Raw genomic sequence first — 24,013 nt, 5'->3', positions numbered from 1 at the left:
ATATTTTCGAGTGGAAATATTTTTGTTTGATATCATTGTATTATAAGAAGGACAGATTATATATTATGCGAGTCATATCACGTAAGAAGTCCAAATAAAAAATTTCCGAGTCGTGAATTTCACTTTGAACTTCACACTTTATGTACTGCAGACGAATTTCTTGTAAGTTATTTCTTAAAGTTTTCACACGGTATATCAATGAATGGAAAATGGTGATTTTGATGGAATAAAAGTGTAGGGTAAGTGAAAAGACTTTAGTTTCTCTTACTAAAATGTTTATAAAAACAACGACATCGTGGAATTTTTATTCAATTCTTCATTTGTTCTTCTTTGAGTTAAATATTTTTCAAGTTTACGTTTATGCGGATGCTTATGTCATGTCCTTTAGAAATCAGCCAATAGTGAAATATTTAATGCCTGATGATATTGTTGTGCAGATTTCACTGTTACAATTTGCGTTAAATTTCCAAAAGCAATAACTTGAATGCTAGTTGTCACATAAATATATAGTTTATAACCAAATAAAATGAGATGCACTTTCTCACATAAAAATTGACGTATGAAAAATATCTGTAGTCGCAGCCTAATGACAGAGCATTGGAAAATACAACAATAGATTAAATGCTAAATATATGTTCTACTTCATAGATCATACACTCATTCTTTCATAATTGCATTAAAAACATTCCAAAATAAATAGATTAGAAAATAAAATTTGCGATATGTCTTAGAACAACTAGAGCTCATTTATTATCTAAAATATTTATGTAATACACGTACACGATTTTATTCAAGTGTTGTTCACCTATTAATCCCAAAATAAAGATGATTTAAAAGTTTTTCTATGGAGATGCATAATAAATTCAGAAAAAGCATCAAAAGCAAACCCAATCCATAAACAGTCCTAGTCGTACCGACTGACTGCCCGAGAGAGAGAAAAATCAAAAAAGTAGACTCTTGGAAAAAATTTTCTAAAATAAGACGCGCATGTGTATTTTAACGTTCTCTGGTACAGCTGATAGTGATTTATTTGCAAATTGAATAAAGTACAATATGAAATTAAGAAGCCAATTCCAAAGGTAAGTAAAGTGCGAAAAAGCAAAAAAACGTCAAGTGTTTTAAAGATCTTGCGTTGGCCAGCGCTTGCCCTCAAATCGCTTGCAATTACGATAGCTTGCACAACCTCCTCCATATTTTGACTCAGGATAATTAAATATTCTTTTCAATTGAAGGACTTTTACCAGGAGATATTTCACTGCTATAACATTTTGCATTTTTTGAAACTTTCTTTTCCAGCTGTACCCCTGTACCGCGTGCGTCTTGTTACGAAGAACTTTTTACCATAATATACTTTTTTGATACATTCTTACGATACACACGATATATAAGCAATACACGTTATATAGGCTATGCACACTATACACACTATATACGCTGTATACACTATATAGGCTATACACACTAAATACCTATATAGGCTATACACACTATATACACTATATAGGCTATGCACACTATATATACACTATATAGGCTATATACACTATATACGCTATATAGGCCCTATACACTATATAAGCTATATATACTATATACACAATGCATAGGCTGTAAGCAGTAAGTGTTTTCACCAGCGTCACAATGACGTCACAATTTTTTACTGTCCGCTATTATATAGACGGAGTGTAACACAAAAGAAGAAACAATGGAAACATAAAAGTTAGATTATAACTTATAGTAAGAATATTGTGTTTATTATACAGTTTATAACATACATCAAACGACTTTTTCTGCATACGGCATTCCCACATCATACCTTGACGTTCTATAAAACAATTAGTGACATATTACTTGCCATTCATCGTAGAAACACCGGTTAAGGCTGCTTTCATGGAGTTAAGTACCAATTGTACAATTTATTAACCAAATTTAAAACAGAAATGTCTACAATCTTGATGAAACATGTTTTCAATCACTTTTGTTAACAAACAACTTATAACAGCTGCAAAAGGTGAATGGCTTCCTTACATCCAGGGTGTCTGAGATATAGATATGTACGTAGTAACCACTTTCTTGAGAGCTATGTACTGGAATTGAACCAGTATACCAGCTAGTGGCTGGTAGCCATTCATAGCTTTTTTGGTTACGTGAGTGAGAATGAGCGACTGTTGAATCATTAAATCTATCACAGAGGAATCAGAAATCAAAATATCAAGGAAAAAGACAATTTGTGTTGCGAAAAAGGGCAATTTGTAGATTATAGATTGTTGCAAAATAGGCCGTTTGCACTGAACAACTACAAATGCGTGTATCTTCTTAGATGTACATACTTGCAAGTGCATGTGCATACATTTTATTTACAAAAAGAGCAACGTGCAAAAATTTTCTATTTATAAAAAGTGCACACAAAAATAATGATAGCACAGCTTTCAGCAACAAAATACTACGAATTATATGCATCTTCTTCTTCAACATCTTCATGAACGTCATCTCATGAACGTCATCTTCATGAACGTCATCTTCATGAACGTCATCTTCATCGCTATAGTCTGATTCACTGTCACTATCGTATACGTTGACTATGGACTGTTCTAAGTCGTGAAAGTAATAAACACCTTTTTTCAACTGCACTCTGGCAAATGCAATTTCGCAGTTTGTAATGGCGAGACGACCATGCAGAGTCTTCATTGTGTCTTTTCGCACACAATAGCGATGTTTATATTCATCTAGAAGAAAGCTCTATAAAACAAACGTAATCATGTCAATAAGTATGTTCGTATTTAAAAGATTGGTGTCATTTTCATTACTTATCTGACCTCAGTTTCAAGGAAAGAATAGTCATTAGATTCATCAACATTATTTGTAAATACTAAAAAAATAATTGCAAAATATGTTAAACGCATGTACATTATATTCCACTGTAAATAAATACGTAATCTTTAAGCTTGTTTTAACATAATACGAACATTTATCTGTATACCTATCCTATGTTTAATCTTCTCTTTTCTGTCACAAAGGAGAGGCAAAACGTTTTCCAAATAATAAATCATATAATTTTTCATCTCCATGTTCAGAAGTGCTTTTTCGTCTTCCAATCTTTTAACTAACATGTACTTATCGACAACTTGTGCCTTGAAACGCACAGGTATATCTAAATATTGTTAAGTAAAATAGTTCAAACTAAAAGCGAGCATGGACGTCACAATATACATAGAACAATATTTGCTATTCTTTTACACACCATGTGAAGTCGTACTATCTATGTCACACTGGTTAAACGACCAAACAAAATATCCAGACATGACTTCTTCCGCACTTGTCGTAGGAAGACCACACAGACTTCAGAGGCAATTTAACTCTTCTACGGTGGATGCTATTTCGGACTTTTCTTTAGCGCATTTCCTTCTCATGGAAGATCTTCGTTTGCTAGAATCTACAGTACGTACATGTATAATATACGTAACAACGACAAATCGCAATTTTACAGTAATTTGGCAAGATGCTTTGAAATAATTCGGCAAAAAATAAGTGTAGGGTGGCCCATAAATATAAGTCTACATATTTCTACGAGGATGGTGTAGATGGTATTTACCCGTTTACTTTTAGATAAAGCACAATTTATCTCGAATAAAACTGTTCCATATTTTGCATTTTGTGTCGCCTACATCTAAAATCTAACTCACTTAGATTTTGCAACGAACTTTAAAATAATGCTTACAGTTACTCATTAAAAAACCCCAACAAAACTCACCAGCAAGAGAAGTTATTTCTTTTGTGCGTCTAGTGACTGAAAAATACAACATTTCTAATCTCTTCTGCAGCTTTGCTACTGTGATTTTTGCCAGCTGCGACTTTCCTTGCTCAAGAAGCTGCTCCTCTCTCACATGTCCATCTAAAAGCTGTCTTTTCAATTCCAGCAATCTTGTTGCATTTTGTTCAAGTTGTTTCACTTTGTTTTGAGCGTCATGAACGAAACGCATATCACCCAATAATGTCCGCGTTTTATCATCGTTGGCTTTTACAAAATTCTCCAAATGTTGAGCATTTTCAACAGTTTGATGCAAAAGGAAGAACTCTTCGGCGGCACCTTTTAACGAAGAAACTCCAATTTGTTGTTCTAGACAAACAACAAAAAATATTAATTTATCTACGTAATTACTAAGCACTCCATACAATACTGTATATCTATATATTTTCCGGGGGTAAAATGAATTGTTAAAAATAACAATTGCCAAACATAAAAATTTGAGCCAGGTCAAGAATTATTTCATATAGTTTCGTTTAAAATGATGTTTGAACACAAATCAACCATAAGTACAGAACTGTTCAATACTAAACCATGTTTCTAAAAATATTTGAAAGTAAACAATGTTATAACAGAGGCATACCTCTCGCAAATTGTTGAACATCTTCTTTCCACTGCATTATCGAGTCGTCCAAGTCTGAATCCTGGACATTAAGTTCGCTTCTTAACTTTACAAAATCGTCCCTAGCAGATGAAAGTTTCCTTTCGGTCTTCGAAACACAAGTACACATAATGAAAAACAGTGAAAAATAATCATATTAGCGCAGTAAACGTATTGGGTTCAAACAACACCTATACACAACTATGAACTGTAAATTCATTTCATATTATACACGTACGTAGCACACATTAGAATCATGGACTCACACTAGTATAATTTTGACAATTAACTAAAGACATTTACAACGTGTAACCTTTTTCATTCGAATAACAAGTGATTTTGCCAAGTTTAAAATTTTCCGCTTGTTCCAACTCAGAAGGTGTTCAGTAATGCATTCTTCTCGTCCTTAATACGTACAACCATTAATGTGCACATTGGTTCATGGACTTAATCGACCAAAAAACCTGAGTGGATATACAGATAAGAAAATAATACTCACCGGAGGCCGTCATATTTTTAGTATTCGAGCCAAGTAATGACAAATACGAATTTATTTGCTCAACTTCTTCGCCAGCAGTTGCTGCCGCACCACTTTGCCATCTTCCGCTCCAAATAAACTAAAAAGTGTGAAAAGAATCATCTATTCAAGACAACCCATTTCAGATTTATGTAACCACGGTTTGGTTAAGTGAAATACAGTATTATTACAGTTTGAAAAAGCACACTTCGTCTCATAACATCTTTAATAGAGCATCATCGTCGGCGTATGTGGTATTTAGCTTACGAGTTATTGGGTAAACAATCATAACCTACGTATGTAACGTACCTGACATGACCAACTGTGTGATTTCCCATGCATTATAGACAGTGCTGGTGCAATATTTCTTAGCGCATTTTGATTTTCTTCCGATGTAACACGTAGAGCCCAAGGCCAATATTTGCATATAATATCTTCCCACATATATTTAACTTTATGTGGTTGTAAAAAATTCATATGCAAGTAGTGAGCATAGCCATAAATTTCTCCTCTGAACATGTTCAAAGTAGCTTGAGCAATCGAGTGCCTGCATCCAGCAACTTCAAGTCGAGTCTCGTCTTGGTTTTTTCTTTGACTTGGAGACCATTTTTGCAGCTTTCCCAATGGGTGTCACCACAAGACTTATCTTCATTCTATAAAAAATGCTTTAACCTAATAATAGACTACTACCTTTCAATCCTACATCATAACACATTACCTGAATTGACTTTGAATCAAGACTTTTTAAATGAGAGTCCACAAAACTATTGTTTGCAATCAATACATCATGATAATAACACTGGACTGGACCCCTGAGGTAAAAGTAAGTTATCAATTTAGAACACAAGCACTCATAAACCCAACAATGCAGGTAAAGAATCAAACATGAGCAGTAGGTCTTTTTCTTGGATTTGTTAAAATTGGTTCAATTTATTAAAACATAAAAGTATCTGAATCGTTTACAAAGGGTAATTCCATTTTTGCAAGTTTGAGAATTCGCCATCCAATATCACAAACCTTGGTACTTTGCTGAATCTGTACACTTTTTGATTTCCATCAACATGACATGAATGTTGATCAATATTACAAGGAGGGCAATTTTTCCATGTCTGCTCATGAAGAAGGTCAATTTCATGTTGGCAATAGCTCTATTCAGCAAATAATTTTCTGAATGTGACTGGATTGATAACATTTTCCTAGTGAAACCAGTTCCACATCAAAACATAGCCCAATTATATACTATTTGTTGATTATGCAAAACCCCACTGTACTATAATATAGTTCTCATACTTCAAACATGCACATTATATGAAGCCCACAAAAATTGACATGTGCTTGTTACAAATTTTAAACAAATTTTCCTTGACTTCCCAGAATTTACCAAAATTCACAGAAAGAAATGATCATAAAGGATTATTTTGAAACCTAGATTTACGTCTTGTAGCTTTTGGTTTGCGAGACAAAAAATATACACAAAGTAAAAAGCACACTAACAAAGATATGTTGATAGCATAAAAAATAATCACCCTTCCTCTAGAGCTGGAAATATCTTCCAAACTTCTTACGAAAGCAGATTGTGATGACCCAGGCATCCTCTTTCTAAATGCATCCCACAAATTAAAGACATCTTGACTAAATATGTAATGAAAATTTTCAGGGCTACCAGGCCACCAGCCACTCTCAATTATATTGTCAACAGAAATTGGTGACCACTTCCACTGACAAGATGAGCAATGTACAGTGAATCAATTAAGATCAAATCGTCCTGTTGAAGACAAAATATAATCAAAAATAACCAGTACAGTGCTGAAAATATGCGCTTCAAAGAAATCAAATCCTGGGGTTTCATAAGAAGCCAGCAACTTCATTGATGATTTGAAGTTTTTAGTTTCAATCTAAAGTCTATGAATTAGTGTAAAATCCAACCTGCTGCCTGTGTACTTTTCTAAATGTGACTAAGATAATGAGCCCCTAACAAATCCGATTTTAATAAGATGCATCATATGTACATCCATATAACAAAAATTGTTATTTGAACTCTGTAAAAAAATTGCATAAGGACACTTTCACCTTCACAAGTGATCATAATCACAAGAGAGCTGTTGGTAGTTTTGATGATAGGTTCATTACACAACTGACATGATGATGGGTAAAGGATGGGACATGATCGATCTACAAAGATAACAGCATCATCACAGAAAAACATTTCTCTCACATCGGGCACAACAAAAAAAACAACAAATATTTATATAAAATTCAATAGTATGTACATTATACTTACCAATGCTGCAAATCTTTCCATCAGATGAAATGGATTGTGTTGGCTTGATATATTAAAAATAACCATCCAACCACACTTCTCGATCATGGAGAGGATTATTCTCATGGACATCATCATCACATAATCGACAAATATATCTCAACACACCACGTTGTCTGCATCTCAGTACAGCTTCATTTTCATTGCATCTACAACACTTCATAGCAGATAAAGGAGGAGCAAATGATGACACAGTGACATTGAATATTTTTTCCCTCATAATTTCCCATTTTTCTTCTCGATTTTCCATTTTTTTTGCCAAGCAGATGGCCAGTATCCACTTCTCCAATAACCAACTGACAGCTTTCAAGAATAGCTTCAAGATCTAAAATGAAAATGAAATGATTTTATGACATAAAGCTGTTTCCTTTTCTATTTTTTTTTTCTAAAATATGGCACAATTATAAAAAGAGTACATTGAAGTGTTAAAAGCACAGTCACATGTGTATAAAAATATAAAAACTATGTATAGATGCAGTGGCCTGGACAGCACAAAAGTTTTGCTTCTGTTATGTAAAGTTGAGATGTAAGAAGTATTATCAACAACCTCTTTTTGTCACACTGTCATCACATAACATTTCCTGTGCAACATAATGTAAATCTGACGATGTTGTAGGCATTTCCTCATCTATGATAGTAATAACAACAAGTAACATAAAAATGTAACATACAAGTTAAACAAAAATCTAAAATGCTTCTATTTCTTTGATAATAGTATTATTTCCCCAGCACACACCTCTTTGTGTATTTCTATTGCTCGGAGTGCTTTTCCTCGGCTTATGAATAATCCGTTCGCCATCTTCGTTTCTTTGAAGAACTATATCTCTACTGTCCTTTTTCTTCTTAATAGTTTTACTTCTACTTCGAACACCTTGATTTGTAATAGCATTAACATTGCTTATTGCAGACAGCAGCTGCTCATCAATCGTTGGTTTACTCAGCTTACTGCGTTTATGAGACATGTGATTGCATAAATAAGAGGTGAAACCCCGATGTGTTTAATATTTCATAAAAATACTGATACAGGGTACTGTAAAATATCTTCGCTCCTATAACAAAACAAAATGGCACGCGCTAAGTTTTTTGGTTTTTTCATTTCGGCAACTGGCAAAGGTGCCACTCATGTCACCAGGACTGTTGTTTGAATGGACGTTTCAAATTGACTTCTAGAGTCAATTTAAAGGTATTTTCACTATTAGCGTATAGGGTTAATTTAAGGAAGAGACTGGGTTGACACAACAGTTTACATTCGTCCGAAGTCGTTACGTATTTTTACGAGAGAAAGTACAACGCACGTGAAACGCGCGAAACCAGTCAGTTGTAACGTTCATGGCGGCAGCACGCGGTGGAGAAGCAAGTTCATTTAATTGCTCGCAGTTTTCTTGTTTGATAGGACAAGATTCTCGCTTTTCTTCAGCTTGTAAGGTATTATTTTCTTACTTTGTTAGAAAAAAATAAAAAATACATAAATCTGGCTCACAAGATTTTTGATTTTGTAATACTTTGTAGTAGCTTTAGCAAATGCCTTAATTTTATTTGATTGTCATTTGATATACTGAGATTTGTTAGTATGGTTTGTAAATGTTTCAATCATCTTACAGAGGAAGAGATTTTTAAATAATAGAGTTGTACTGATGTACTTCAGTACATGATAATGTCGCTGTGATCTTTGAACCAGGCGGGAATCGTAATCGAAATTACGAAATACAAAAAGTATTAAAGCCTTCGCCGTTCATCATAAAGACGAGACGTTAGCTATTAACACTTTGTCGTAAAGAAATATTATTTTTTTCTTTATGGCTGTTTTACGCATTATGGTGGGCTTTGATATTTATATTTAATACTACTGTGAAGGTAACACAGGATTTATACTGACATCACAGAATAGATACGTATACAGAAGCGCCACTCGATGTCGGAACCTTTGATGTTCTTGTCCCCTGTTTTGAGTTCTACAATCCGGGTATTTTAAACGGCGGCCATATTTCCAGCCAGATGAGTGCAGGCAGATCGTAATATAATATATAGTTCTATGGATGGGTTTTGGCAAATAAACCCAAATATTTCTATAGATTGGCCATTTTTTTAATATTTTTTGTGTGGATACAGTTAACACATCAAGCTTTCAACAATTTATCCATTAATTTGACGTTCGTTTTGATAAATGAGGGTTTATTGAGAATATTTTCAAAATAACATATGTATCTGACAAGATGTGTACTCAGTATATGGTTTGTCTTCAGTTTTAATTTTATCATTTAATAATTCTGCAGAGAATCTTGAAGATATTTGTTCTAACATTTGAAATCTTGGAAATCATTTTTCACGTACAGTTTTTGGTCACAACTCACAAGTGAAGTTTAACCAAAGAGCTAAGCTGTAGGAGCTTGACAATATGTTTGACATGATGACAAAGTTGTTAATTTATTAGAAACAATTTATGAATAACTTCATTCTTTAAATACTTGTAATTTCATATATTGTTAATTAAAAATAAGACAACAAAAAACATCTTTATTTGTAAGTTAATACAAATTTGACAGACATGATAGCCACAGGAACTCAATATAAAATTACAAATAAAAACTTTCAATTACAATTATGCAGACAAGCTACATTGCAAATAGAAAGCCCCGATTCAAGAATCAATTAGTTTAGTCCAAATTCTATACTAATAACGTCTTCCTTTAAAGAATGTACATTACGCACAGTAGGTCGTTTTATCGCTTGTAACAAATCCATTGACCATTCTAATAGGAAACTCTTTACTTGAAAATACAGAAATGGAATCACACTAAATATATTTATCACCTTTGTCCTAAATTATAAATTCTCAGGGCAACTGCCGTTCATTATAAGAGACGTTCTAAACATGGATCTCACATACAATTCAAGGCAAGAAACTATAAAACCCGTAAAATTATATTTGAAGAACGTATTTTACAACAAAACTGTTTCTCACCTCATATGCTTTGTATCCTGTCTGATGACATTAAAAATTTTGTCCGTAAGTGAATTTACATTCGTCAAATTTTCGAAAAACAACTCTTCATAATATTAATCTATATTCATTTTGATTAGTTTATCTGGCTGGAGTAATGGCGGATGCAAAAGATGCACACTTAAGAACTGGGTACAAGTAGGGGACAGATTTTTCGCTGAGTGGCGCTTCTGTATATGTATCTACTCTGTGCTGACATTATACCTTACATTCACCACATTCATCTGGACAGTTGTTCCATGTAGAAACATTACTTAAAATGGCAACGCTCAAATTCAACCCTGAGTGGACAAAAACAATGTCACTACGAATACAATAGACTTGTATCTCAGTAATATTTATTGAACAAAATAAGTGACCAGTGAAAATATTAATAGTTGTCCTTTTTTAGGAAAATTTAATCCATTGTGAAGTAAGTAATTTATCCATCGCTTCTCACGAAAAAAAAGATGATGAAATATGGACATTGAGGTTGGAAAGCAGCGAAAAAGACCATGAAATATGGACATTGAGGTTGGAGCTCAGCACAATGAAGTTGCAACTCAGCAAACAAAACGATGAAAATCGGAGATTGAAGTTGCAAAACAGCGAAAAAGACAATGAAATAAGGAGCTTGAAAGAAGAACTAAAGGAATATAGGGAAAAAGATCGAAATGTGCCCGACAAACGTGTTCAAGTCAAAAAGGTGATTTTTCTCGGTCCCATATCATCTCATAGTTCATAAAATTCCTGTTCAATGCCAAATTTCATCCTTGTGTAGTTATTTTTTATTTTCATGAGTTTAACTTGGATGACCAAACTTAAAAATTTCCTTTTGCTTAAAAGGTGGGTAGGAAACTGTTTTATTCAATCTTTGTTTATTGTATATAGGCTTCAGGTGGGCAAGAAACATTGAAAGAGGCTCCTCTTTCAAAAGAAGAAACTGGTGAACTACATAGAGATCCAACAGTATGTCGATTTATTTTTGCACATAATTGTGGATGGCGTTCTAATTTCACATCATGTGGAATTCTTCAAAATTCCTAGAAAAGTAGAAATCCGTCCACGATAGCTGAGAAAAATGAGTCTATTGTAAAGGACAATGTGCAGCATGTAGTTGATGAGGTTATTGATTGGTGAAAGCTATAAACATTGCATGACCTACGCTCCTCAGCGTAATTTAATGAAAATCTTAAGTCTCAAAAGATCTCAAAACTTCTTATTTTCCCAGTCTCCTTGAAGGAACAGTAAGTCGCTACACTCAATACACACATTTTGACTTCTTACATTAAAATTTTGGTCCTATATACAAGTCACAGCTTTCTACCAGTTGAAATGTATACAGCTAACTGGTTTAGCACCGTGGTTTATCTTCATAACGTGTGGCACAATCGTTTATAAGTTGAAAAATTTTCACAAAAAGCTATTCTTAAACCTAAATTCTCCTACTGAAATGTACAAAAATCAAAAAAATTACTATTCAAAATAAAAATTCCAAAAAAGAATCCAAACTGTTTCACTTAAAATTCCCGAGATCAACGCTGTTGAGGACAGCAGTTTACTACAGCTAGAGAAATATTTTTTGCTCCAGATGTTAGTTGACTCAGAACAATAATGGTACAAAATTTTGGTTCATTGTAGCTGTCAAGGGATGAACAGAAATCGCCAAAAAAGGCAATTCAAGTCTGTAATGAAAAAATGAAGATTCTACGGTAGCTATGTCTTCTTTATTTTGTTGGCACAGACGTATGGATGGTGTTTTTATTTCACATGACTTCATAAATTTTTCAGCCAGAGGCAATTTGTCAACAGTTCCCAACAGCAAGGGAACATACTGACAAGTCAGTTGTAAATGATATTTCGCCAGACAAAGACAATGAGGTCAGTTGATTTTTGAAAGCAGATCGTTAACAATACAATAGTCGGTGATAGTTTAGGGAAATTTTTAAAGATCCAAATCTTAATTGGAATGGGTTAAGAGTGTGGATGATTGAAAGAAAATAGAAGTGCATGAGGTGTACCGTGAAAAATTTGCGTCTAGATTTACGAAATTATATAAAACAAAACTATTTTTATGATATGGTGATATATTATACTATAATTCAATATAAAGAAAGTAATGCGTAATCACGACAAGAAGAAAATTTTTGTAATTTTTTACCTTTTTTTATCATGATTTTTTCTAATTCTGCGTATGAGATCGTAAGATCTTAGCGTTTCGTGTTTACCTAATAGTATACCAATGACAATTTCATCAAGCCGCCAAAGAAATATCCCCTTGATTTGCCTTTCTACATTTTTTAATTGGCATGAAGCCTCTATGTCCACTGTGTACAGTGTATGAAAACAATTTTCACTGAAAGCTTTTAATGCAATATTACAATATCTCAGTCTTTGATTGTTGACTTGCCAGTCAACAATCAACACAACAGTTCTTCTCAGGACCGCACTAACCTGGATGATCTATATCCACAAACATGTACTTGAAAATCGTTTTAAATATGGCAAATACCATGGCGAGTGGCAAAAGTAGTAAGTTAATAGTTCTGAAAGAACTGTTATGAAACTAAACGACACGTTACACTTCGGCAGACTACATACTGATCAGTTGTCAACGTCTGCTAAATGAAAATTTAAAATCTACCGATATTTATAATGTCAAGAAAGAATGTACGTCATCTCTAAAAGAGAAGATTGAGCTCAAAACAGGGATAACTTGAAAACATAATCCATAATGCAATGGTCAATTCTTTACTAGTATTCATTGGAAGGCAACTCTTATGGGTTTGTACACAAGCTGTGACTCTTTTTCTTTACAAAGAGAAAAGATTTCTTTAGTAAAATGTTTGCTTTATCAAACGCTTAGACTGTCAACAGAGGAGTTCATTGAAAGTGATCTCAACTCATTGAAAAAGATATTTCTTTGAAATGGATATCCGGAAAAAATGATAGATAAACTTTTCTCCCCTCCCAAAAAAATGAGCGGGATAGGCATCTTGGACCAGCTAAATAAGATTTAGACGATTAAAGGACGTCTCAGAGGTGCATTAAGAGAGAATGATTATTTCGGCAGGAAAAGGTTCACAGGTTAAAACTTATATGTATCAGAAAGATTGCAAAAATATTGTTTACGAAAAGGGTAGGCAAATCACTGTTTGATCCAACTACCATGGAAAACCTCCCTCGTTTACACATGTACATGTTTTAGCTTGACCTGAAACTTCCTTAATTATCAGTCAGCACTTTGTGAAAGGATTTGTTTTCCACGAAAAACCTTAGTGTCGTAACTCTTGCACATCCAATTACTGTTGATATCGGTGGATAATAAAGTAAATGGGTATATTTTATCATGGCTTGGTTATGTATGTTAATATCAACCTCTAAGCATTTCCCAAGCAATATACCTCAGTGTTCTGCTAACGCGATAAAGGCTTTGGTAAAAACTTTATGAAAAACTTTACATTTGTTTGTTTGCATTAGGTTTATCTTAATCCAAGATAAAACTCAATTAAATCCTTGTTGCTCTACCTAAATTATACAACGTGTTTTTACTTCGTTTTATTTTTGAACAAAGTCAAGAGCTTTGTATCTTCGAGCATAAAATCAATTCTTGTGAAAAAGCCAAAACGACAACAGCGTGCTGATAAGGGAAATTTTATGGTGAAATTATGCTTTAACTGCAAAAATCAGATACGCATTTACATCAGTATCGTCTATCACATGACATTAATCAATGATCACAATATGCTTTGTTCTCGTTTCCTATATAGCTAACTAAATTCCAATTTTACACAACTGCGCGTGTTTGTTTTTACTTCTGGATTTTGAAAAATAAAGAGAACCAATTGCAGTTTTCAACAGTAATATTATCATTAAAATAAGCATGAAAAGCTGGCTTCAGCATATTTATTTAATTGTATTTATAATTTTGCCTTTAGACCCCCACATAAAACTTTATGAGATAGAAATCCAGTGGAGAAATCGCATTTCATGTTAACAACCATCACATGTTTTCATTAATAATCATACCAGTTTTATCCGCTTTTATTATAGTTTATCTAAAGCAATTAATTGCAAAACTTAATCATGCCATCTTGTCTAATATAACATATACGGATCTAGAAGGCGTTGCAGAGGGTGCACTCTTTACTAAGATCGTATGACTTATTGACTTGTTGATGAAAACGTTATTGTAATGCGAATTTTCCGAATAATGCATTCATCACTGAATGAAATACTGGAACCACCCTTGCATAAGCTACTACAAATTCGTTTACTAGTTTACTCAATAAGTGAATGAGGTGGCAAAAAATTGGACATTTATTAGAAACCTATCAATCATTGAGAGTCTAAACCTGGACGTTCTCTAATATTTGATAGTGCAACTCTTATTTACAACACAGTAATGTCTACAAGACTTCGCCTCTACAAAAGTACGAGTTTAATGCACAGTATCAAAGTTTAAACTTTTTTTCTCAGTTTACAATACACTCTATATGCTATCATTGCTTGATTATTTGTCAATTGTAGCCGGGAAACGTGAATAACAATTCGATAGAAGAGCTTGCGCACGAAACAAATACAAGTGATGAGGTAAATATGTATATGTATTACAATGATGGAACAAAAGTATTTTATAGATTAATGTTAGTAAGTTATGAATTATGTAAATTATGAAGTTACTATTTTAAAGACAGAAGTGTGGGAAGATGTCTCTAAGGAAACAACCTCTCTAATATAGTGGTCTGTAAATTTGTCAATCATAATGTTTTGTGTATTTACTCCCAGGAAAATGGCTTTAGTTCTCAACGCATATTAATTGGTGAAACCATTGATCAAGTGCCATGCACCCGTGATAAATTATCAGACAGCAAATTAACGCCATTGGAGACAGACGTGGTACTGTGCTGTTTTTTAGTCTTCTTTACAATGTATATATATTTAAGGAGAGCTATCAGTAAGTTATATATTGAGTTTATATTTTCTACATGATTGATTGTTTACTTGTAGCCTAATGGGTTAAAGCTGACACATGCTATGTGCATGCTCATTCATCTGTTTTAATTCATGATACTGCTAAATGCTCAACTGAGAAACCTGTAATCAATGGTTTGGTCTCAGGTCATAATGTCAGTAGCAACCATTCGAATTAGTTGACAAATTATCAAGACTCGCATTCTTTCTTCGATTCTGTAAATAACTTCAGGGAAAACATTTTCAAATCATATTTCGTCGTAGCATTCTCCAAATTTGTCATGCTATTTTAAGTTCTACATTTAAATTTATATTTCACAAAACAGTGAAATTTTTGAATTTTATTATTCTGAATTATTTTTTGAATATCATTGAAGAACTGCGCATATTGTGCGTAAAATTTGACTATATACTTTGTTTTTATTTCTGATCAAATTTTTAAGCTTTTGGTCATTTTTTGATTTAAATTCAAAATTTTTGAAATTATCTTGGATTTTTTCTGACCAGGTAAAGGCTTTAGTAAAAACTTTATAATCAACTTATATACGATTTCACTTTCATTTCACTAGATTGATTGTGATTGCAAACATTGTGTCAATGTTTGTACGAAAAAAATCATCGCTTAACTTACGCATTTGCTTCAACATTATTACATGTCATTCATCATCACTGGATGACACTGGTCATTACTGGATGTTATCATAAATGACTACTTACGTGATTTTTTACTTTGTATGAAACAATTGCTTGAGTATTTACATCAATGCTACCTTGAATTGGTTCACTACTGATTCTCCAGACTAATTCAGTCTTTCCTTTTATTGGCTATATCTTCTTTATTTTGTTGGCACAAACGTATGGTTGGCGTTCTTATTTTACTTGACTTCATAAATTTTTCAGCCAGAGGCAATTTTTCAACAGTTCACAACAGCAAAGGAACATACTGACAAGTCAGTTGTAAATGACATTTTGTCAGACAAGGATAATGAGGTCAGTTGGTTTGTGAAAGCAGACCATTAACAATACAATAGTTGGTGATAGTCTATGGAAATTTTTGAAGATCCAAATTTAATTGGAATGGGTTTAGAGTGTGGATTATTGGAGGAAAATAGAAGTGCATGAGGTGTACCGTGAAAAATTTGCCGTTTAGATTTAAGAAATTATATAAAACAAAACTATTTTTATGACATGGTGATATATTATACTATAATTCAATATAAAGAAAGTAATGCATAATCACGACGAGAAGAAAATTTTTGTGAATGTTTTATGCAGTGCGGTGTTTTGAAATTAAATGAGATATGATCTTCGCACTTAGCTGGACAATTTAAGCAATCGTCTCAGGACCTGAAAAAATCAGGTGACTCAACGGGATTCGAACCCATGACCTCTGCGGTGCCGGTGCAGTGCTCTGACCACTGAGCTATGAAGTCACACAGTGGTGAGCAGGTCAATATTGTTGGGCTCATGTTTTCTCGTGAAATGAATGTAAACAATTTGCGAGAGTTAACATTGTTTACTTTCAAATATTTTTAGAAACATGGTTTAATTTCATTTAATTAAATGAATGTAAAAAATTTGCGAGAGTTAACATTGTTTACTTTCAAATATTCGTAGAAATATGTAGACTTATATTTCAAAGCATTTTGCCAAATTACTGTAAAATTGCGATTTGTCGTTGTTACGTATATTATACATGCACGTACTGTAGATTCTAGTAAACAAAGATCTTCTATGAGAAGGAAATGCGCTGAAGAGAAGCCCAAAATAACATCCACCGTAGAAGAGCTAAATTGCCTCTCAAATCTATGTGGTCTTCCTACGACAAGTGCTGAAGAAGTCATGTCTGGAGATTTTGTTTGGTCGTTTAACCAGTGTGACATAGATAGTACAACTTCACATGGTGTGTAAAAGAATAGCAATTACAGTTCTATGTATATTGTGACGTCCATGCTCGCTTTTAGTTTCAACGATTTTACTTTACAAGATTTAGATATACCTGCATGTGCGTTTCAAGGCACAAATTGTCGATAAGTACATGGTAGTTAAAAGATTGGAAGAGGAAAAAGCACTTCAGAACATGGAGATGAAAAATTATATGATTTATTATTTAGAAAGCGTTTTGCCTCTCCTTTGTGAAAGAAAAAATAAGATTAAAGATAGGATAGGTATACAGATAAATGTTCGTATTAAGTTAAAACAAGCTTAAAGGTTACGTATTTATATACAGTGGAATGTAATGTACATGCGTGGAATGTAATGTACATGCGTTTAACATATTTTGCAATTATTTTTTTAGTATTTACAAATAATGTTGATGAATCTAATGACTATTCTTTCCTTGAAACAGAGGTCAGATAAGTAGAGAAAATGACACCAATCTTTTAAAATACGAACATACTTATTGACATGATTATGTTTCTTTTATAGAGCTTTCTTCTAGATGAATATAAACATCGCTATTGTGTGCGAAAAGACACAATGAAGACTCTGCATGGTCGTCTCGCCATCACAAACAGCAGAATTGCATTGGCTAGAGTGCAGTTATAAAAAGATTTTCAATACTTTCACGACTTAGAACAGTCCATAATCAACGTATATGGTAGTGACAGTAAATCAGACTGTATCGATGAACATGACGTTCATGAAGATGTTGAAGAAGAAGATGCATATAATTCGTAGTATTTTGTTGCTGAAAGCTGTGCAATCATACTTTTTGTATGCACTTTTTATAAATAGAAACTTATTTGCATGCTCCTCTTTTTGCAAATAAAATGTATGCACATACGCTTGCAAGTATATACATCTAAGAAGATACACGCATTTGTAGTTGTCCAGTGCAAACGGCCTATTTTGCAAAAATGTATGATCTTCTACAAATTATGGATATTTAGATTTCTGATTCCTCAGAGATAGATTTATTGATTTAACAATCGCTCATTCTCACTCACGTAACCAAAAAAGCTATGAATGGCTACTAGCCACTAGCTGGTATACTGGTTCAATTCCAGTACATACTTCTCAAGAAAATGGTTACTACGTACATATCTATATCTCAGACACCCTGGATGTAAGGAAGCCATTCACCATTTGCAGCTGTTATAAGTTGTTTGTTAACAAAAGTGATTGAAAACATGTTTCATCAAGATTGTAGACATTTCTGTTTTAAATTTGGTTAATAAACTGTGCAATTGGTACTTAACTCCATGAAAGCAGCCTTAACCGGTTTTTCTACGATGAATGACAAGTAATACGTCACCAATTGCTTTATAGAACGTAAGGTATGATATGGGAATGCCGTATGCAGAAAAAGTCGTTTGATGTATGTTATAAACTGTATATTAAACACAATATTTTCACTATACATTATAATAATACTTTTATCTTTCCATTGTTTCTTCTTTTGTGTTACACTCCGTCTATATAATAGTGGACAGTAAAAAATTGTGACGTCGTTGTGACGTTGGCGAAAACACTCACTGTTTACAGCCTATGCATTGTATATAGTGTATATAGTGTATGCAGGGTATCTAGTGGGGTGTTTTAAATACAGTGTGTATAATGTGCCTAGCCTACATAGTGTAAATAGTGTGTATAGCCTAAACAGTGTATATAGTGTATATAGCCTATATAGTGTATATAGTGTATATAGCCTATATAGTGCATATAGTGTATATAGCCTATATAGAGTAAATAGTATTGTATAGCCTATATAGTATATATAGCGTGTATAGCCTATACAGTGTATATAATGTAAACAGCCTATATAGTGTATAAAATGTGTGTAGCCTATATAGTGTGTATAGTTTATACAACGTATATAGTGTGTATAGTGTGCATAGCCTATATAACGTGTATTGCCTATATATTGTTTGTACATTAAGAGTGTATCAAAAAAAGTATATTATGGTAAAAAGTTCTTCGTAACAAGACGCGTGCGGTACAGGGGTACAGCTGGAAATGAAAGCTTCAAAAATGCAAAATGTTATAGCCGTGAAATATTTGCGCACGAAAAATTTTCATTGAAAAGAAAAATTAATTATCTTGAGTCGAAAAATGGAGGAGGTTGTGCAAGCTATCTTAATTGCAAGAAATTTGAGGGCAAGCGCTGGACAACGCAAGATCTTTAAAACACTTGAATTTTTTTTGCTTTTTCACATTTCACTTACCTTAGGAATTGGCTTCTTAATCTCATATTGTACTTTATTCAAATTTGCAAATAAATCATTACCAGCTGTACCAGAGAACGTTAAAATACACATGCGCGTCTTATTTTAGAGAAATTTTTTCCAAGAGTCTACTTTTTTGACACACCTGGAATATAATTCGTTGGTTGTTAGCGTCTTAGTGTTTTTTTCAAGCAACAGTTGACGCTTTTTTTAGAATTTATTATTCATCTCCATAGAAAGAATTTTAAATCATCTTATTTTTTGGATTAATAGGTGAAAAACACTTGAATAAAACCGCGTACGTGTATTACATAAATATTTTAGATAATAAATGAGCTCTAGTTGTTCTAAGCATATCGCAAATTTTATTTTCTTATCTATTTATTTTGGAATATTTTTTAATGCATTTATGAAAGAATGAGTGTATGATCTATGAAATAGAACATATATTGAGCATATAATCTATTCGTATATTTTCCAATGCTCTGTCACTAGGCTGCGACTACAGACAATTTTCATACGTCAATTTTTACGTGAGAAAGTGCATCTCATTTCATTTGGTTGTAAACTATCTATCTATGTGACAACTATTATTGAAGTTATTGTTTTTGGAAATTTAACGTAAATTGTAACAGTGAAATCTGCACAATAATATCATCAGGCATTAAATATTTCACCATTTGCTGATTTCTAAAGGACATGACATAAGCATCCGCATAGACGTAAAATTAAAAAGTATTTAGCTCAAAGAACAACATATGAAAAATTGAATAAAAATTCCACGATGTCTTTGTTCTTCTAAACATCTTAGTAAAAGAAACTAAAGTCTTTCCGCTCATGTTCATTCCACTGTTATAAAACAGTGGATAAACGTTTTAGCACGCTGCCTTGCCCTACACTTTTCTTCCATCAAAATCGCCATTTTCCATTCATTGATGTACCGTATGAAAACTTTAAGAAATAACTTACAAGAAATTTCTCTGCAGTACAAAAAGTGTGAAGTTCAAAGTAGTTATAAATGTCTTATTTCACGACTCGGAAATTTTTTATTTGGACTTCTTACGTGATATGACGCGCATAATATAAAATCTGTTCTTCTTATAATACAATGATATCAATCAAAAATATTTCCACTCGAATCTCAGGCAAAAAAATAGAAAATTTACTATAATATACATATACAAGGAAGTTTCTTTACAAAAACAATAAAAGCCATAAAGAAAAAAAAATGCGGAAGATTTACGTAGTTATATATTGTGAGTAAAACCATCTGGTCCAGCAACAAACATTCTGTCAACTGGCCAAATGTAATTGCATTTATACACGAATAATACAAAAAGTAATACTACAGACGTGAAAATACAAGACAAGCAGTAACAAGTCCTGTGATTCCTTTACCACGGAAACTAATCATCGTAATAATGTAAATGGTTTGAACGCGGGAGTATCGTTACATGTTTGTAGATGTAGATTGTCTAGGTCAGTAGAGTCCTTAGAAGGACTGTTTTTGTTGTTGTTGTCGGACGTTTCGACAACCTAAGCGGTCGCCATCTTCAGAGTCAACCTTAGAAAGACTGAAGATGACTAGCGCTAAGGTTTTCGAAACGTCAGTCATCAAAAACAAAAACAGTCCTTCTCATAACTCTACTAACCTGGACGATCTACATCTACAAACATGAAACTAATCACATCATATACGTAACTTTTATGTGCAAGAAAACTGTGTATTTTTAATCCCCAGTTTTAGCAACATGCATACAATTGAAAACACAATTTAAACACAATAAAAGCAACAATTCAAAACACAGTTTTAATACACAGTGTACGCTTCATAGACGTTTGATATATGGTAAACTTTTGCTAGATGATAACGATGAGGGGCAGAATAGGGCAAGAACATTAATTATATGTGTGTCGCTGAGTCTTACCTAATAAACAGTATTCCCTACATTGTACTAACTAATTTATGTTTTCTTGTTGAGTTGTTGAACAAAGTAATTGCTTTTAATTTCTTAACTACAACAACAGGTCATTATTTCAATTTCCTTTAGTTTTAACATCATTTTTAAAAATCAGTTCTTTATTTAAAAATTTCTTGAGAAAAACGACGATTTTTTTGAAAGCAAACATGTTTCGACATTATCAGAATGCCATCTTCAGTGCAGAATGGTTAGTGTTAAGTAATATGATACGTAATATGATATGAATAAATTAATTACAATGAATAGGATTATGATTTAGTTACAAAATTATAAAATATTTATAAAATATTTACAAAAAAGGAAAATAAAAATAAGTAGTAAGAACTTATAACAAAAAATATTATTATAAAGTAAATATAGTGTTGTAGTGGTGAACTTGGATATTTAAATCGGGATTAGTTTTATTAATGTGTAGAGCTTCCTTGATTTTGAGTGAGAAAGTGGATTGATCAGTGTCGATGATTTTAAAACAGGAAGGTGAGAATTTGTTTTTACATGAAGGAGAGGCTTGAAGATGTTTGTAGATAGTGGAGTTTTTGTCTGTGTGAGTATGTTCCTTTATCCTGGTAGATAATTGGCGAGAAGTTTCACCAATATAGCGGGAATTACATTACTCTGTAATTATTGTCAGGTTGTTGTATATCGTTAGTGTTAGTTGTGGAGTAAGATGAGCCAGTGCTTTTCTTGTTGTCCAAATAGTGTAGTATAGTGTTGTTGATGAAATGAAAAGGAAAAGAATTACGTTGGAGAGTGAATATTAGTTTCTTTAAATCCCGATGAAAGTTGATGTCTGAGTTGTTAAGTTTCCGTGCTCTGTCGGTCAGTGTTCGTATCAGTCCAATTTTGTAATTTAATGGTGTGAAACTAAAAAAGTTAGTCAGTAGTCCTGTATATGTTGGTTTGTGGTACGTAGAGGTCATACAGTTTTCATGTGATTTAGTTAGTAAGATGTCAAGGAAGGGTATCTGATTGTCTTGTTCGGTTTCGTATGTAAAGTTTATGCTTTGATGTTGTTTGTTGATGTATTCGTAAAAGAGTAATGCTTCGTCTTTGTTATGAAAAATACAAAAAATGTCGTCAACGTATCTGCGGTAAAATAAAGGTTTGTTGTTGCTGTAGTTATTTAACCAGTTTCGTTCGTGAAAACCCATGAAAATGTTGGCTAGAATGGGTGCCAAGGGTGAGCCCATACTTACCTCGTCAATTTGGTCGTAGTACTTACCGTTAAATAAAAAATGAGTCTCGGCCGTAGTGATGTTAAACAATAGTTTTAGTCCTGTTCTGTTCATTTTGAATGTAGGGTTGTTGGTAAAAATTAAGTCAATAGCAATGTCTATAGTTTCGGTCAGTGGTATGTTGGTAAAAAGGCTTTCAACGTCAAAAGAAATAAAGAATTTGTCATGTGGAGCGTTAGTGTTAAAAGATAAAAAATCATCGACAAAACTAAAAGAATCTTTAGCAGAATGGTCATTAGGTATTAGGGGTTGGAGTAAAGAGATGAGGTATTTGGCTAATTTGTAGTTATACGAATCGATTGAAGAAATTATAGGTCTGATAGGAGGTATGTCATTGATATTGTTTAATTTATGAAGTTTAGGTAAACCATATAATCGAGCTGGCTGTGAACCTCTAGGGTACATTTCTTGAAATTATTTTTCGTTAATAGAGTTCTTTTTCTTTAAGTTACGTAGCAGTCGTTGTAACCTTGCTTCACGGGAAATTGTAGGATCATGATCGAGTGGTTTGAACTTAGATAAATTGTTAATGATAGTGAGGCAAGAGTTAATGTATACCTGACGATCCATAATGACTACACCATTGCCTTTGTCAGGTTTAAGAACAATGATTTTGGTATTATTACGAATATTCTTTAGAATTTTATGTTTCTTCAGGTCTTTAGGAGTTGGATGGTAGGATGTTACGTACATGTGTGTGCCAAGTGACCAAGATCCGTTTTTAGTATTGAATAGTCCTCTTGTTTGATAAGTTTATTTCTTAATGAATAGTGGATTCGTTCGAATGTTGCCAGAATGTCGGAGGAGTGGATTTTTGGAGGTTTGATGCTGAATTTGAGACCGTTTTTTAGAGCGTTAAGTTCATCTTCACTTAGCTTCACAGATGATAGGTTGGTGACAGTGTCTTTATGAGTGAATGGTATAGCCTTGTTTTTGGTCAAATTATTTAGTTTCTTATGGTGTCTCGAAAATATTTTGTTTAGTTGTTTGTCGACATTCTTTTTGAGGGCTTTATTCAAGATATGCCAGTCAATTGGGTAAAGAAAGCTTTTGATTTCTTCTGTTTTGTTCGTCAGGTCCCTATCCAGTGTCCGTAGTTCTTTAGATCTCTTCGTTATCGTAGTTCGTAGTAAACGCTTTCGAATGTGGTATGTATCTCGATTGTCAACATTAGGCAGTGGAAAACACAGGAACTTTGGAAAAACTCCAAGTGAATTGCAATCTTTAAGGAAGGCGACATCAAGGTACCCATTCTGGCCAACATTTTCGTGGGTTTTCACGAACGAAACTGGTTAAATAACTACAGCAACAACAAAACTTTTTTTTAACGCAGATACGTTGACGACATTTTTTGTATTTTTCATAACAAAGACGAAGCATTACCTCTTGTAATGGTTCGTTTAATGTATTCCGTCAGGTATACATTAACA

The 24,013-nt window shown here is 33.1% G+C and overlaps 3 protein-coding genes and 1 long non-coding RNA gene across 7 annotated transcripts; 2 read left to right on the top strand and 2 right to left on the bottom strand.

The window, feature by feature from the left end:
* Nucleotides 1–3,250: 3,250 nt before the first annotated feature.
* LOC124454321 lies at nucleotides 3,251–4,536 on the bottom strand. The gene is made up of 3 exons (XM_047005143.1): nucleotides 4,389–4,536; nucleotides 3,752–4,117; nucleotides 3,251–3,433 (listed from the first exon to the last, which is right to left on the bottom strand). Exons 1-3 carry the CDS (start codon nucleotides 4,534–4,536, stop codon nucleotides 3,342–3,344), a joined length of 606 nt encoding a protein of 201 aa, XP_046861099.1. The 3' UTR covers nucleotides 3,251–3,341.
* A 1,954-nt stretch (nucleotides 4,537–6,490) lies between these two features.
* Nucleotides 6,491–7,457, bottom strand: LOC124456745. The gene is made up of 3 exons (XR_006952442.1): nucleotides 7,205–7,457; nucleotides 6,994–7,095; nucleotides 6,491–6,522 (listed from the first exon to the last, which is right to left on the bottom strand). It is a non-coding gene; the product is annotated as an uncharacterized LOC124456745 (long non-coding RNA).
* Nucleotides 7,458–8,348: 891 nt separating this feature from the next.
* Nucleotides 8,349–16,979, top strand: LOC124456711. Of its 3 annotated transcripts, XR_006952399.1 has the most exons (9): nucleotides 8,349–8,668; nucleotides 10,636–10,929; nucleotides 11,115–11,192; nucleotides 11,865–11,935; nucleotides 12,015–12,104; nucleotides 14,754–14,816; nucleotides 15,012–15,122; nucleotides 16,098–16,187; nucleotides 16,909–16,979. XR_006952399.1 is itself a non-coding variant. In XM_047007096.1 (5 exons), exons 1-5 carry the CDS (start codon nucleotides 8,573–8,575, stop codon nucleotides 12,073–12,075), a joined length of 600 nt encoding a protein of 199 aa, XP_046863052.1. In that variant the 5' UTR covers nucleotides 8,367–8,572; the 3' UTR covers nucleotides 12,076–12,414. The 3 variants fall into 3 exon arrangements, 1 of the variants encoding a protein (XP_046863052.1); XR_006952406.1 differs by lacking the exon at nucleotides 16,909–16,979 and having other exon boundaries at nucleotides 16,098–16,375; XM_047007096.1 differs by lacking the exons at nucleotides 14,754–14,816; nucleotides 15,012–15,122; nucleotides 16,098–16,187; nucleotides 16,909–16,979 and having other exon boundaries at nucleotides 8,367–8,668; nucleotides 12,015–12,414.
* On the top strand, nucleotides 16,932–18,014 carry LOC124456725. Of its 2 annotated transcripts, none has more exons than XM_047007099.1 (3): nucleotides 16,932–17,100; nucleotides 17,497–17,549; nucleotides 17,628–18,014. In XM_047007099.1, the coding sequence occupies exons 1-3, from the start codon at nucleotides 16,932–16,934 to the stop codon at nucleotides 17,745–17,747; spliced, it is 342 nt and encodes a 113-aa protein (XP_046863055.1). In that variant the 3' UTR covers nucleotides 17,748–18,014. The 2 variants fall into 2 exon arrangements, 1 of the variants encoding a protein (XP_046863055.1); XR_006952430.1 differs by lacking the exon at nucleotides 16,932–17,100 and adding an exon at nucleotides 17,350–17,365.
* Nucleotides 18,015–24,013: the final 5,999 nt, after the last annotated feature.

This window comes from Xenia sp. Carnegie-2017, unplaced genomic scaffold (assembly GCF_021976095.1).
Source record: "Xenia sp. Carnegie-2017 unplaced genomic scaffold, XeniaSp_v1 HiC_scaffold_13, whole genome shotgun sequence".
In the NCBI taxonomy this organism is placed as follows: domain Eukaryota; kingdom Metazoa; phylum Cnidaria; class Anthozoa; order Malacalcyonacea; family Xeniidae; genus Xenia; species Xenia sp. Carnegie-2017.
The sequence above is the reverse complement of the archived record's forward strand: the minus strand, read 5'-3'. Positions and strand labels throughout refer to the sequence as shown.